This window comes from Onychostruthus taczanowskii, unplaced genomic scaffold, assembly GCF_017590055.1.
Source record: "Onychostruthus taczanowskii isolate IOZ18803 unplaced genomic scaffold, ASM1759005v1 scaffold39, whole genome shotgun sequence".
Classification (NCBI taxonomy): Eukaryota; Metazoa; Chordata; class Aves; order Passeriformes; family Passeridae; genus Onychostruthus; species Onychostruthus taczanowskii.
The window spans coordinates 1,842,588-1,859,587 of record NW_024501348.1 but is presented as its reverse complement, the minus strand read 5'-3'; the positions used below and the strand labels follow the sequence as shown (position 1 = coordinate 1,859,587).

Here is a 17,000-nt window from a genome sequence, read left to right as displayed (position 1 = left end):
TTTTTTATAAAAGTAATATTGACAGTACCTCTAGGAGAGGCAAAAAAACAACACAAGTTATATGTATATAACTTATATAACTTTTTATAAAGCTTCAAAGGATCCATTTTGACTTTAAAGATATTAATTTGAAAATGTTTTATTTGTTTTCAATCTACAAAGTGTCAATCCACACTTGTTCATTGTGATAAACTGTGTACAACTTCTTGTTTTTAATAACTAAATTATCATTGCAGACAGAGCTTGCACAGTGCAGGGCAAGCCAGCTGGGAAGTCAAGAAGCAAGAATTAACTTTTACCCTATAGTTCAAGTAATAATAAGCATATTAACTGAAAACCTACACTAAAACTATCTCCACAGTTTCCCAAATGAAAACAGAAAGATTTTCTTAAGGATTTAATACTGCTTAATATATAGGAATTGTTGCTGAGGTGCAAATATTTTCACAATAACAGAAGACGTTTGGGATGCATCAAAATTCAAAACCTCAACTAGTTAACCAAACATTTTGCCCACATAATTTCCTTTTTTTTTTTCAGCTTCAGTACCAAACATAGATCTCGCCATATGCTTGTCCCACTTCTTAAAGAAAAACCTCAAATTCAGCCCTTTACTTAAGTTTCCTTATTTTCAAAGAAAAATTTATACTTTGAACTGCAGCTTTCTTGTACAACTTTCAACAGCATTTCACCATAGAGATAATAGTTGTTTTACAGATACATGAAGTAGATTAGGTAAGTAGTTATTAACATGTTCTTCTATTTTTTGTGATCAGTTCTTCCATTAATTGATCCCTACTTTCACTTTCTCTGTAACCTACTAACTCTCTTTTTTCAGTTCCTGAAACCTTGTTTTCTGGATGGGTTTTGTTTCACTTTTTCTTAAAAAGCTAATAGTCATATTTAATGGAATGCATGCACCATTGTGATACTCCTAATGAGGATTATATGTGACTTCTCCCATTTGTACTCAGAAATGAAAGAATACTTAGATTTATTTTTGGTGGCTAATTCTGAGAGGTTAACAGCAACCCTGGACAAAACAAAAAAAACCACACCAAAATAAACAAACCAAAAAACCCTCTCAGAATTTCCAAGTAAGCAGCTTCTTTTTCATATAGGAAAATTTGTTTATCCTTAGAAACACAGCAAACTTAGAAAATTATAGCAAAGCCATTAGACACCTATTGCACCCTTCACAAAAGATTCTGGGCAGGAAAGTTTGTTTCAGAAGCAAAACATATGGTTTTGGGCAACAGACTTGACAGGATGAGATTCCATTTCTAAATACCAGCTAAAGCTACATTTAGAACAAACAGCAGATACACTTTACAGCTAAGGAGTTAATGGCCCAGCTGTTGAGCAACCGTAGCTAATTCAGTAGTGGCATCCCAGACCCGTAAAACAGACAGTTTTAGTGCTTCCCCTGTAACTAAAGGAGATATTACTAAAATTCTCTTAGATTTCATTGCTGGTTTTGTTTTCATTTCAAAATCTGTGCACAGCAGTGGATCTGACCAAAAAAAAAACACCCAAACAACAACCATGCAGCAAATTTATTTGAAGAAACTCGTATTCATCAAACCTCAAGTAAAATGCAAAACTAAAATTAATTCCTGGAGACAGTTGAAGCTGGGAAGAGGGGCAAGCCAGAGGGCAGAGGAGAAGAGGCTGGAGAGGGAAAGAGCTCTACATTGAACTGCACTATCCAACAACCCCACTTCTAGGATCCGGGCTCCTGATCGCCCATTTGCACCTGCAATTTCACCTTTTTCAGCTCTTCTGAAGCAAAACAACCAGTTTATTGGGAACTAAATCTGTCAGTAGCTCTGCAGTTAATTCATTTCAGGGATCACTCTGATGGCATTATCAGTGAAAACTAGATGGTTTTGATTGCCTTCATTACTTATCACTCTGACTTCTCATCATTTTCCTTCTCTCATCTCTTTGTCACATTTGGGAGAGGATGCTCTATCACCAAAACTATGACAGCCTATAATCAGACTTATCAAACTAATTGAGATACTTCAGGCAAAGCAACACTACAAAAAATCAATTGTATCTTAAGGCCAAAAAACAACACAGAAGAGACCTGAAACAGATTTTATGAAGCATGAAGGCATCCGTTTTTTTCAGGGAATGGCTAGCCCTGACCAGTGAGAACACCAGCCATTTTGTGTTACTTCATTTGGAAAAAACTTTCAAAGAGGTCATGTTTAACAGTGGACATAGCTCCTTTCCCTTTATATTCCCTGTGCTTTCACATCCAGGATACTGGATACTATTCCATGGATACTGAAGAACATGAACAAAGTAGGTCAAAGAAATCCAAATTACTTAGAGAGACAAATAAATTTGTAAAAATCATCTTCTTCATGAACACTAGACTGTTTTGAAAGGAAGATACAGCAAGCAAATATATCTTTGTACTACACCTCCCTGACAAGAAGGGAAGTCAGAAGACTACAGGGTGAATGATAGCCAAAACATTCAGCTTTCTACAAATTCCAAAGGTAGCTTGAAGCAGAAATTAAGCTCTCTATTTCATGCTAGAAACACCTTCAGTAATTCTTGACCCTCTAGCGAAAAGGTCTTATTTTCACTTGAAAATATCGAGTTTATTTGCCTGAACCCTGCTAGGATCCTTTGCAAAGATACCTACCTTTTAAACTTTTTTTTAATCAAATAGTTAATATTCAGCTGTATGTGGTACCTGATATCAGATCCCACTGGCCTTTCTTTAAAAAGGAACAGAAAAGTTATTTAATATGTTAGGGAATAAAAAGAGAAGGAGATAGACACTCTGCTGTTGAACTTCTACAGGCTTCTGAGAAAATGACAAGACTCAGTGACACAGAGATACCCTCATTCTCTGCTCAGGTTCAATTAGCTGAAACTAATTACATTCTCTTCCCTAGAGTAATTTTGGAAGCAAATGGAAGAAAGGTAACTCTTCTTCAAAAGAGGAAACATTTAAAGTCCTGATGACATAAATGCCATTGAAAAGTTTTCTACCATTTTCCCCATCTTCACAAAGCAAAAAATTTTCAAGTTGAAAATGTGGGAATGTCAGCACAGGTTACTTAAGTTGCAGGTCACCACATCTTCTGTGACACACTCCCAGAACTGAACTCTATGCCCAATTCACAATATGTGCAACCTGGGCTTTTGGGAAGCATAGTAATATTTGTTTTAATTACAACTTATTCACATTCCCATCTTAATTAATTGCCCTCTATTAATAAATCTGTGGCACATAAGCTCCTAAAGGGAGTAACATTAAAAAAGAAAACACACAAGAAAGAAGGAAAAAAAAAAAAAAAAACAAACAAAAAATCCCACAACCACACATATTTTACCACAAATATGCTGCACATAAGGCAAATTCAGTTTCCGGATCTGTTATCAAGTAATATCTCACAAAGTGAAGAGAGAAAATGTTTGTCCCAAGAAGAAAAAAGAGTAGGAACAGATGCAATTTTCTCTTTGGCACAGTGTATAGCACTTGACAAAGTTTGGAAAGAAAACCCTGTAGCTCCCTTTTTACCTCACCAAGGCAAAATGTGCAAATAGCTATAATCCCCTCCTCATTTGGAGGCCAATAAAACAACTGTTAATGCATACAGTATTATAATTCGTTTAACAGTAAAATGCACCCATTTGGCTTTCCCTAGGAATTTGATTTTTTGGACTTGGTGCCCAGTGATCTATGTAATTTCTCAGTTCAGTAGCATTAAGAGAAGCTTCATACCTTCTGAAATATCACTCTCCTGCTCTGATTGAATAAATTTAATTCTCTCCCTCTCCACCCCCAACTAACATAAAACAGATGGAAAATACATTATAGTAGAAGCTCTCATAGAATTATATTCACCTTCAAATATCAATCACTGATCACAATGTATTCCTTCACATGCATAATATATCAAATGAACTCCACTGTGAGAAAAGTCCAAGTTAGACCTATTGGGAGTCCACTATAGTTACCAAGAAGTCCATTGGGTTTTTGTGGTTGGGGTTTTTTTGGTTGGTTGGATGGGGATTTTTTCCATACCAGATGCAATACATAGTGTTAGAAGAACTGAATATGTCTAGGTACCTTTCTGGTACTGCTGCTACGTACCCTTCAAGATAATCCTTTGAAATGTACAATTTCCACACCTAAGTCTAGTTCTACAAACTATCAGACCTAAGATCAACACTAAGGAAAGAGTCTCCTTGTACGTAAGCAAAACAATCTGGAGCTGAAAGTTCAGAGGCTCACCTAGTTTCCTTATGTTTGTTTCACACAGCTTTGAGATTTTGCTTTAAATTGCATTTGTGAACTCTCTGAAATTTGGGTCTCCTACATATGTCTTACACTGAGGTCTCAAGTATTCTTTGGCACTCGTATAGTGAGAAGTAATCAGTGTACATCCAAAAGGAAAAAAAAATTAACTCACTTTGAAAGATCAAGCAATTAAGAGGGAACACAGGGGACCTTATTTTCCAGGTTATGTGTTTCACCACTCATGATTGTTTTCTTCCTTATCCTTCCCAGCACTACAAGTTACATTCATTTAAAAATAAATAAATAAATGCATACAGTGCATTTATTTATAAATAAATCAAAATTCAATCGTTTTAGTATCTGAACTCAATAAATTACACAAAGAGGAGAGGAGATGTATGCAAAAGAAACACATTATTCAATCACAGACAGCCAATCAAGCTAGTGTAACACAAATGAAAATCCCTGCTGAGTTACAGGCTGAAGAAACATTTGGAACTACAACGTGGTCATCTACTCCTACCTTTGCTGCAAAACAGCCAGATAAGGTATTATTCTGTATCTTTAAAAGACAATCCTACTGTGCTAATTCAGCAGAGCTTTAGCAAGTGTGACAGAAGAATCACAGACGTCTGCCCATCTTGACAGAGCACAATACTTTCTGCCCTGAGTAGTCCCAAAGAAGTCACACAGCATGCCAGGTACAAAGTATTTGCAGAAGTGAGCCCTCAGACAGGGCTACAAAAGCTCTGGGTTAAGAAAGCACACACCAACTTGCTTCCACTTGATCTGTTACACAGCTTGACAGTAACAGATAGCCAGCTGCATTAGTGTCAATGTACAGATAAGTTTCTCTCAATATCTGTCACAAAAAACAGACGCAGTATCAGTGTGCCAGCTGCATTATCGGTCACTACATAGTTGATCATACTTAATAACATCCTCAAGCCCAGACAGGACATGAAGACAGCAATTACAAGCGTGTGCCACCGTCACCCAGATCGTTCTGACTTGGAGCTGCTGACTCGGCGTGCACTCGACGAGTGCCTGCCCACAGCCTTTTCCCTCTCAAACACATTAGCTTGCCTCAATATGGGGCCAGAGTTTGTTTTGAAACTCTTAACAGGATCACTGAAAGAAAAGAGGAAAAATACCATAAATGATCCTCTGGACTGCTTCCAGAGTACCGTGTTCTCCTAGCGATTGCTTTGGAAGCAAGCCAAAAATGGGAAATGTTCTTGCAAATGAGCACGCCACCAGGCTCAAGTACAAGTTATCATTTAATTCTTTTGTCAACATCAGCACAGTTAGAAATTAAGAAGCCTGTTCAATAAACAAGTTACTTGAATTCCAGTCACCAAACATCAATTTCTTCTCTATACATCCCTGCCATGCTCACACAGCTCATGTCCCCCACCCCCTTCCTAACATAGACTGGTGGTTTTTTTGGATATTTTCTCTCCCTTATTGAAAGTCAAATAAAATTAATATATTAATTACATCAGTGATAACTAGGTCTGTAATCAAGAGCAAGTTAACTAAAAAAAGGAAAAAAAAAATCAGTTGCTCAGAAAAAAAATCTAAAACCTCAACACAGACTTCTATGGGACACAGCACTTAATATTTTTAACAGACCTCTAATACAGTCTACTGAACAGTTTTGCCAGGGCAGTTTTTCACATTACAATTACTCCTAATGAGATCACCCTCTGCAGTGTTTAAGACTTCATCCTCTCCCAACAGAACAATGAAAGATTTGTGTGGAGCTACAAAGACCTCAGATCAACTCCACTCCACCTTCTACTGAATTTCCTTATAGAAACTCATCAAAAGCAGAAGTGTGTTTTTTTTCATGTGGACAAACTATTAATAAAGAGACTCATTTACTTTTTTTTGGGATGTCCCAAATCCTCTACCATTTTTGAAGTTCTCATCAGACTGAGGAACTTCAGTGAGTGCTGCCAGCTTGGTTTTTGAGATTATGTAAATTTCTCCTCTTCACAGATTTGTGGGAATTTTTCCACTTTTTCACTTAAAATATTTCTCACCAATAAATGTCTGCCTATCTTGCAATAAACATATGGTGATATAGAACTCCTTGTGCTACCTTATCATAAAAATTACAGACCTTGTATTAAATGTACATGAAAATACAGGGCTCCAAACAAACTCCAGATTCTCTTGTTCTTACTGGAAGCAAAGAAAATAAAATATTCCTTCTCATCCTATGCAGAAATGTCTTATGCATATAGCCCCAGTAACAGCAAGGCTAAGGTCAAGTATAATTCTAAGAACATGGTTAACTGAATTAGTCTTGAATCAGGAAGTACAACTCAGTAGTCTCTGATCTGCTAGTATTTTAAAATAATCACAGTGATTCAACTGCAAGCGAAAAATTTAGAGTTAGTTTTGTGTAAAAAAAAAATACAGAAAGGCTATCATACTTTATTCTGAAAATTTGATAGTCCATTTGAAATATATGTTTTGCATTCAGTTTTCACACACTTGACACAAACCCCTAACTCGGTTTTGATTTTGTGTGTATTCTTCCCATTACTAGCCACACCCATTTTATTTTTAAATATGCATTTTAACTTCCTTATAATTATGTCAGGGATCATGTGGAAGAACAAACTGTTTACCCACTCATACCTGACATTATTGCTACAATGTTCTGTGATAGGTATGATTTACTCAGCCTTACCAAAGGGTACAAGAACAAAATCAGTTCATAATTTTAGTCCTGAACCTATCTTTATACTTATGACTTCAGTGTTTTTCTTTAAATTTAAAACTGCTTTGTGCAACCACTGATTTTCATAATCAGACAGACTGACTGCTTTAGATTAACCAGTGTGAACTTCACAGATTGGGGATCTGAAAACTTTAAAAGCAGACTGATGATGCATTTCTCTTAAAAAAAAAAAAAAAAGCAGGAAAAAAAAAAAAAAAAACAGAAAAATCTGGTAGAACATGACCTACAATTTACAGCAAACTGTGTTTACTTACGTTCACAGGTGTCTCCTTTCTGCTGGTATCCTGCTTTGCAGATACATTTTCCAATAGGCACTAACCATTCTCCCTCTGCGCTACAGTGCATCTTCGGCGCGTTCTCCGCCTCCTCCTCCGCGCTGCTGACACAAGTTCCTCGCACTTCAACTAAAGAGGAAAACTCTGAGCCAGTCACTGTGTCAGGAAAAATAGCTAAGTTCTCAATGATGGACCAGCACTTCTTGTAGTAGACTTTGACAGAGACCAAAGCAATGCAGGCCCCTACGTCCTGAAACGCAAGATAGAATCCTTTTTTGGACAAAGGTCCAATTTCTCTCACCTCTGTGTTAAGTTTCATTTTTCTCTCCCCAAGATCACCCTGGGTAAAACTTTCATCTGCTGCAATAGTGTCTATTTTTACATACTGGTTTTCTCGGATATTCCTGCCAGTGTCGTAGTCTGTTTCATAATAATACAAGTTAAAAGTTTCTTTACAAGTCCCCAGAACTCCAGGAAGACTGTTACAATCCCTCAGAGTGAATTTCAGTTCTACAAAAATCCTTTGTGCATTGCTTTTTGCAATCCAGTTAGTCCGAAGCCAGTTGTTTTGGTTTGATTCCATCACCTGGCATACCTGGTATGTTCGTATAGGAGTGTAGTTTTCATCCAGTCCACTAATTTCTTCCCACTAAAATGATAACAAACAGTTAGCAATAAACAAGAAGTATGTCACCAGTTGTAACTACTGAGTATTTAAAAAAGCTTCACACAACTCACATTTTCCTTCTTTTTAACAGTAAGTTATTAAAAATACTGTTAAGCATCTAAATGAATAAAATATATATTAATGCAGGAGTAGGCTCTCTCTCTCCCTTCATGTTTTTCCTACATCCAACTTCTAAAAATCTTTGTCATTTCACGGGCACAGTTGAAAAGGGACAGCTTCAGAAAAGGCTGTGTAGCATACCAGGTTCTGATTTCACCCTGAGCTCACACGTATTTTTAATGTCACAATGGAGTGAGCAAAGACCAAAAGGAGGAAGGTAGCTTCTCTTCAAAGAAACCTAATGTCAGTGAAGTCTTAGAAACTGAAATTGCTTAGCATCAGAGTACATAAAACTTGTGCATATAAAACTTCCAATGAAACTTGCAGTTGTATAGAAAGCATGGGATCAGGTCCTGAAACTCATGAGTCAGATGATTCCCACCCCTGTGTAATCAAAATGGCATAGAGAGAGGGCAAGAGAAAATTGACAGAATTAAAAATCTGAAAGAAAGGAAACACTTGAGTTGCCTCCCTTTCTTTCAGTGTGCCTTCTGTTTTATTTACAAACTGAAAAGATAAGTAGGAGCTCCTCCTCACCTCACCTTTTGTCCAGTGGCTGCACCCCTATTAGAAAGGGCAAACTTTATTTAGCTGGGAGTTCAAATGAACCATGAGACTACATACAGAATTAAAAACAACCTGTATGACTGAAAGCTCTCTGGTTCAAAGCCTGAGTTTGTCGATGCTCTCTCTTTAGGCTACCAACTGTGTAACGAGCTGGTAAGCCTTTAACAATCCCACAGTCTTTAACAGCCTTTGGTAGCGTGGGAATTTGCACCTCCAGCAATGGCAAACCTTCCAGCGAATTCAACGAGGCAGATCTGCCCAGGTGTAACCCAAACATTCCTCGTCTCTCACCTTTTTTCACATTTCTTGTAACATTTCAGTGCCTGCAGAAACTGCAGCTGTAGTAAATTAGAGGAGGGGGGTGAGCTATCGTCACCCCAGGATATAGGCAACCAATACTTCTCTGGATGGCACTCAGCCCTCTGGCCCTGTGTCAATAATGCACTTAAGCTCATGCTTAAGATCAGTGACTGTACTTATGAGCTTAATGGTAAGCACATGCTTAAGTGCTTTGTGGGACTCGTATAGTCGGCACCTCTGCAGGATAGAGCATCCACTGACATTCCTCATGCCGGCAACCAAGCATGGAAGGCATTGGCTTCCCAGATCAGGAGCCACACAGTGTACATGACTCTGCAAGCCTATTTGACAGCAAATGAGACCATTTCAATGTTGTTGTCTGTTTCAAGAAAAAACAGATGTGGCTGAATTGATGCTGGAAGTTATCACCACAAAATACATCACAGCTCCAGATGCTGAAATGCACAGAAGTTGTAAATATCAAAGCGCCTCTCAAGGACCTACAGTTAATACAGACGAGATATATACAGTATTATATATTATATGCATATGGTATTAAATGATTGAAATAGATGATTAAATGCTCATGGAGTTAGCTGAAGTGATTGCATATGGAAGAGTATTAACCTCTGAACAAAAGAATGTCTATCTTCATAAAGATTTATTAGAGCTGAATGAGTAATTTTTTTCACCTCTATAAGAGCTAGAAAAACAAGGAAAAGGAAAAAAGGGGCCCTGGAGTGAGACGGTTTTGGCTATACTATGATAATAAAAAGCATCTCCCCATTAAAAAAAATCCCATCAAAATTATAAAAAAGGCATAAAGCCTAAAATTTCGCCAGGTAATGCTATGTCCTTTGGGGTTTCTTTGAGATGGTTTGAGGGGGTTTTTTTGTTTGTTTTATATTTTATCTTGTGTAAGCATTCTTCCCTTAAGACACCAAGACAGATTCTGGAAGAAGATATTCAGTAAGACAATGTATTCCATCTTTGACATGAAAGTAACTCTCATGCACCCACAACAGAATCTGTCTCCTTGAATTTTGATGTGGATTGCACCACCAAAACAAATCACCATTCCTCCTCAAAAAAAAAAACAAACCACAAACTGAAAGAAACAAAAAAAAAAAAGCAACAAACAAAATACATTTTACAAAATCAACCTACTCTTCACAATACAACACAAATGAGTTTCCTCAGAGTCAAAATCCTACTACACAAGACTAGCTAGCATCAAAGAGATTCTTATGTACAATCAAGGAAAATAATACAATTCACACAAGAAGCACTACTTTTTTTGATCCCTAGCATTAAGCACTGGAACTATTTTTCCATATTTTGCCAAAGAAATAAAATTAGGGAAATGTGATTTATGATGCAATTATGTAATCACAGTGTCTGCAACAAAAAAAAAAAAAATATCAGTACTTCAAGATATTTTCACCTATGGCAGGTGAGGTTACCACCATTCATTGAAGTTTTCTTATAGTGAACAATTTCACAGAAAGAAGACTCCACTTTTCTTTGTCCTGCTGCAAAATATGGTGCTATACATGCAAATCTGTTTGAATATGCCCTGTTCTATTGGTTTCAATTTATGGTATTTTAACTTCTTAGTTATCTTAACAGCATTAAATGTAGCATTTGCAGTTGAATGAGGCATTTAACGAGTGTCTGACTGATATATTCTCTACTGTGATTATGCAGTAGTTTCTCTCAAAATTTTCTGTGTTCATTCCCATGAAGCCTTTATTGCATAGTAAATAATTCAGTAATTAAAATTAGAAAAACATTTATTTTCAAAATTACATTATTAAAATGGTACTTTCATGCTAATTTGCAGACAACTTTTCCTGAACACTTTCTTTCACACATACAAATCTAGCCATTAGTATTGATTCACTTTTAATTTGTGATTGAAATTCACTTCTACCTCTGAAACTCTCTTGTCACTATTTGTTGAATTGGCCTCTACTTTTGTCTTTCAGTATGATCATGTGTAACATGTGTTGACAGGTCTTTCATTATCTACAGGTTAGCTTAATATAAGTGTCACCGAGCTAATCTTCCAAACATCCCTGGTAAAGGCTTCAATCAGGGCAAAACGCTAATGCTGAGGTTATTGGCCATCATACACACTGAGCCCGCATTACATTCCCTCTCAAGTCCTTAGATTAGTTTCCAGTTTATGCTTGTATTGATACTACAATCTTGCTTTTAAAGAGAGACACTTCCACATTTTCATTCTTCTTATTTAAAGGATTTGTTACACTTTTATATCCCTACTCACACTTCACGCTCTTCTGGCTCCAGATTTCTTAATGAACTGAAGATTAAGGGACTGATCCCCCAAGTTCTTGTTCGTGCAAGGTGTCACAATAGATTCAGCAAGGCTGTTTCCATGAGCAAGAACTGTCCAGTAATTCATGATTTGTCAGAATAAGCTCATGTAGGACTGAGTTAAGATAAGACAATATATCCATTATATTTTTCTGAAAATGTTCTTCCTCAAGGCTTGAGGAAGAAGAGGTTTTATAACACTTTTAATTCAGACTGAAAGCAGCATTTCCCAACTTTACATATATAATAAATAAGACAATAACACTGATGTTTCTAAACATCTCATTTTTATAATGGTGTAATTTACAACGGTACATTTCATAGAATGCCATAAGATTAATTTGTACACAAGCTGGAGGTGGCCTTAACCACATAATTCATGCCTAGTTCCAGATATCAAGCTCCTCAAGGCTTGGGGATGTTTCAAGTTTGGAATGTCATTTCAAACACATCTGCAGTATAAATGTTTTTATTTTAGAGCACTTCAATCTGTGCTATTCAATTACAAAGAAAACATCGTAAACAAATTTATGATCACCCATTCTACAGAAAATGAAAAACATATTTTTAGAAAGTTTCCACACAGAAGCAGATCTGTTGTTTCTAAGGGAAGAAAAAAAGTGATTTAAAATACTGTGTTATAAATATACAGTGTAATCCTTTGTACAGCACAAAGAAATACACTACAAAGCACAAAACTAACAAAAGTTTCCAAGGAGCCACTTGCTTTTAATTGGCTTGTACATTTGTACACTGTAACCTGAGGTTTCATTCTAAAAAATGAAGAAGTCATTAACACTTGGTATGATTACTGAGAGAAATATGAGGGGGAACTAGTTTAAAGCAGGTCTTTCAACTGCTTCGATAAACTGACTACTCATCTTTAGGAGCTTAAGTTTTGCCTCAGTACTTACCCCATTGGGAGGAGAGGAAATCCATTCCAACTCTGTCTGTTGTGCTTTAGAGTCCAGCAGTATTACTAAAAAAAGGGAAAAAAAAAAAAAAAAAATTCCACAACTTGTTAAACATAACAAGGGGGGATTTAAAACTAAGGAACAAAATATAAATTTTCAAAAGTGATAGAATTAACGTAACTTTTCTACAGATTTATATTTCTTCATATTGTTAAAAAAATTATCTGCAACCACAACTATTTATTTGTAAACCGACAAATTATTATGTACCATTTACATATAAGCAGATACACATATCTGCTTATATGTGACCAAAAATACATATACCTTTACAATTTCATTGCTTAAAATAAAGTGAGGGATTTTTAGTGCTCTGAAGTGCTATTAATCAGTCATGAAGATGCATACTCCCTCCCTCTCCTTTTTCATAAGGACATTTTCCATACGCTGGTCATTACAATCAGCTTAAAGCACACCGGCATTTCAACACATTTCCAAACTGATTTTTACAGGACTGGTCTATACCTCCCCGAGAGTCACTTTGAAAAAGCAATGATCTTTTCTGAGTGTCAAAGTGAAAAATATTTTCACAAGTATTTTTATTTCATAAAGAAAAGGAATAATTCTGCAAATATATGACAACCAGGAGTACAGAAAATAAAAGACTCTGCAATTACCTCGCATACACAAAATCAGACTAATTCACTTTATGGTAATATCTTCCTATAATCTTCACGTCATGGTGACATTTATATACAGAAGGACATCAGTTCTAGCAGCACCACAATTATTTTCAGCTAAATGTAACCCTACCTCCAAAAGTGGTTAATCACAGCCTAATAAACCAGCTCTTTAGTAGCACTCCTAATTTGAACCTATCCCATATACCTTTAGCTATAAGGTTATTTATAACCTCATACACAGCATTTCTGTACTGTCTAAGATATTTAGATGTGTGACTTAAGGCTGTAACTTGAAGCAACTTTTGCAGGTCTAACAAAACAGTTTTAATTCTAGCTTTGGGCCTTTCTCCAAGGAGAATTTAACACTAAATTTCAATGAATTACTAAAAAGATGCCTAAAAAATCATACCGTAATACGTGGAATGTTAGCTGAACACAAAACGGTAGCTTCCAGGCCTGTATTTCAGTAATGAAGTGGAACTACTCATTAAGGAAGTTTGATAGCCTCCCTCCAGAAAGATTACCTGCTTATGTCATTAAGGTTGGATTCAAGGGGCTTTACTTTGTACCACTTTCTATAGAAAAGGTGGTGTATGTGGCGACTTGTTAAACAAGAACATTTATAATGGTCCTGGAAAAAAAAGGTACCACCAAAAATTTAACCGTTTCAGCACCAGCACACTACGGCTGCAATTCATTATACTTTTTATTTGGCAGTAATTCTCCATCACGTAGCAACGGGTGAGCACATCAGGGAAAGAAAAGATAACAAGCAAACAAAACAAACAAAAAGAAAACCCACAAAGAAACAAACAAACAAAAAAAAAACCCCAACACAGAAACCCCTGCTATGCAAACACCCCTTGTAAAGAAATCCTGGCGTTCCTTCTGGCATCCAGAGTTACCGGGGAAGAGCTTTCCAAGCCAGCGGCTGCTGCCCTGCTCCCTGCGCGGGGAGACCCGTGGCTGTCACGGCTCGTTCAGCAACGCGGGGAAGTGATGCGGGGGACGGCGCCGCGCCCCGCGCCCCCCGCCGGCAGCCGCAGGGGGTCCGCAGCCTCCCGCGCCGGGAGCGCACCGGGGCTCCAGCGCGGTCGCTCCGCGGGGGAGCTGCGCAGCGCGCTCCGCGGCGCGGCGGAGAGCGAAAGGAGGCGGAGAGGCGGCGGGTGAAGCGCGGGGGCGCGGCCGCGGGAAATGGGCTCAGCGGGGCTCCGCGCAGGCGGGGAGCAGGGGCCTCTCGCCTCCGCGGGGAGCCGCAGTGGCGCTCCGGGCGCTGCGCGGAGCTGCGCGCAGGCGGCCGCGCCCCCGCGCCGAACAACGGGGCTTGGCGGCCGAGCCGCGAACCAGTCCCGCGGCCGCCCCCGCTACACCCCCGACAGCCGCGGTTTTGGGAGGAAGAGCCCGGGACAGCGGCCCCCAGGAGCCCCGAGCTGTCGCAGACACGGAGCGAAGGGATAGCCCGCTCCCCGTGTCCGCGCTGGACCAGAGGGTCCTGCCGCTGGCAGAGGGCTCCGCAGGTAACGCGGTCACTTTCTCGCTTAGAGAGACAGACGGACCCTGCCCCGTTCCTCTCCAGCATCTCACCGCGGCTTCTATTGAGCTACAGAAAGGAAACTCGGGAAACTTTTTAGCCTTTTACCCCTCCCAACCCTTTTCCGTACCCAGCGGGGAGGAGTAGGAAACCACACGGGGCTGCTGCCGCCACCGGACCTTCGGCGGGGCCGGCGGTGAAGCTGTAAAGTTACTTTTTTGTTGTTGTTGTTGTTTTGGTTTGTTTTTTTTTTTTAACTCGCTCTTTCTTCCGCCAGAGTTTTCTGCCCTTACAGCAGGTAGCCGCTATCAATCCCTGTCTGCCGCTCGCCCCCTCCTGATCCTCCTTTGGCTAGGTGATTTTCCCCGAATATACAGGCATTATACACGCACACTCATAGGTATAGATGCATACATAACCACCCACACACGTATAACACAGAAACCAGTGGGAAGCACCGGCGTAGCTCCGATCAGGGAGCAAGCCGTACGGCAGAGCGGGGCAGGCAGTCCGCACCCTCCCCGTCCGACTGCCCGGCCCTTCTCCCTCTCCCCACGGCTACTGGTTAGTGCTCCCCGCGGGAGGGTTTCCGTGCTTTACAGCCCCTCCAAATAAACTTTCGAAATGCTACTACGGGAAAGCTCCTTCTTCTTTCCCTCTCTAATCTCGCCATGGACTTCGTCTTTTAAGGGCAGAGCACATTTTAATTGAGGCATTTTTTAGAGCTCCAAATGATATTTTATTGCATGCCAGAGGTTTGATGAAAAATACTGACGCATCCAGCTAAGGCGGGGGGGGGAAACCCCAAACGCATACATATGCAGAGGCACCGAAAATGCCCTGCCTCCCCCTTCCCGTGTCATGTCGTGTGTGTCTTCGTCCCCCCCGAAGATGGAGACGGACCTTCGCCTTTGGCTGTCAAGCGCGAGCAGGGCGCTCCTTTAAATCATTTCGGATTTTCTCAGCGTGAAAAAAGAGATTCCCAGATGGGCTTTGTGAATTGATTTTAAACACCTCTATCAGCCTCTGATACAAAACTGACTGATTTGTGCGCGGGGGAAACAAATGTGCGGGGTGCGCCTTACACAGATACCAGTATTAGGCTGACGAGAAGGGGGAAGCTCCGTTGTGCTACGCAGATGGTGTAAAAACCCTAAACCTCTCTCCAGCGATGCCGGGGGAGAGCACACACGTTGCAGGCACACGACGCCGGGCCGTATGTATCTTCTAAACACATGTCCAGCCTGCACGGCTGGGACGTGCCGAACTGCACCCCGATGCTCCTTCCCGCGGTCTGTGCCCGGCCCCGCTGGGCCGGAGCGCTGCAGGCCCCCGGCGGGGAGTGCCCCGCAGCCCCAGCCCCGCGCTGTGCCTTGCCTCCCACCAAGCGTCCCGAGCCCTAAAACTCGGCCCCCAGCCCCTGCCCAGGGAGCAGCGAGGTAACCCGCCCTCCCTACACCTCCTCGGGAGGATCCGGGCTGGCACGGGAGAGCGACGCTCCCGGTACGGATACCCGGGCCGGGGGCTCTCCCAACCCCATTCCTCCTCATCACGTGCGAATGCCTCGCAAACCTCATTCCTGGGAGCAGAGGCAGTTATCCCGGTCCCTCATACATACACATGCACAGCACCCAGTGAATGCCGTGCTTTTTCCGCCCTCCCACCTCAACTAAAAAGTCTTTTTTTTTTTTTTTTTTTTCCCTGAGAGGGGGGCTGATAAGCAGCTGGCAGGGGGGCAGGAAGATCCCCTACTAAGCCACCAAACAGACTTCGCGGGGAAAAGCAATAAATAAGCTCAAACTTTTTGTTTTCCGCATCACCTTACCTTCTTTTGCAGCCTGTGCCTCCCCCGTGTGTGCAAAGCGGAACAGCCAGACGGAGCACAAAATAATCCAAGAAGGGAGCCTACTTTGGAAAGCCATGGTGCAGGAGCGGGGTGATTTTATATTTCTAGCTCTCTATTCCTAGACACTGCCACTGCCGCCGCTTGGTGGGTGCTAGAGGACGGTGGAGAATTTGCTGTGCTAGTCTGTGGCTCGGCGGTCCCTCCCTCCAGGCTGCCTTTCTCTTTCGCCTCCTTCTCCTCCGCCTCCGCGCCGCTGCCCGGCTCCCGCACCGGGCCGGCCGCCCGCCAGCCCCGACTGCAGCCCGGCCGCCCGCGCCGCACGCCGATAATATCAATGAGGGCAAGGGGGCGGGGCCTCGGCCGCGGGGCGGCCCGTCCCTCAATGTGACTGACAGCACCTTCTGACCAATCAGCAACAGCTATCGGCGGCCGGCGGGCCGAGCCGCCCCCTGAGTCGCGGCGGCCAGGGGGGCGGGGCAGGCTGCGCTGGCCAATGAGCGTGCGGCGGTGTCGGGTGTCTGCCGGTGCCGGTGAGCCGCGGGCTGCGCTCGGGGCGCAGCGCGGGACGGAGGGGCCGAGCTGCGAGCGGGCGCCGAGCCCGGGCGGCTCCCGGCGCGTCCCGCACGCCTGGGGGCGACTGCCCGGATCGTCCTGCGAGCCAGGGGACGGCCGTGCATCCCTCCCCTTGGGTTCCCTGTGGTCTCCCCGTGTCGCAGCCGCCGGGGTAGCGGG

The 17,000-nt window shown here is 41.5% G+C and overlaps 1 protein-coding gene across 4 annotated transcripts in view; it reads right to left on the bottom strand.

The window, feature by feature from the left end:
• Positions 1-16,547, bottom strand: part of EPHA7 (EPH receptor A7) — a 162,927-nt gene extending 146,380 nt beyond the window's left edge. For 3 of the 4 annotated variants that reach the window (XM_041412342.1, XM_041412339.1, XM_041412340.1), the window contains exons 1-3: positions 16,248-16,547; positions 12,209-12,273; positions 7,280-7,949 (exon numbers count right to left, since the gene is read on the bottom strand). In XM_041412342.1, coding sequence (XP_041268276.1) covers positions 7,280-7,949; positions 12,209-12,273; positions 16,248-16,344 — 832 coding nt within the window. In that variant the 5' untranslated portion in view covers positions 16,345-16,547. The remainder of the gene's footprint in view (positions 1-7,279; positions 7,950-12,208; positions 12,274-16,247) is intronic. The other variant, XM_041412341.1, reaches the window with a different exon arrangement.
• Positions 16,548-17,000: the final 453 nt, after the last annotated feature.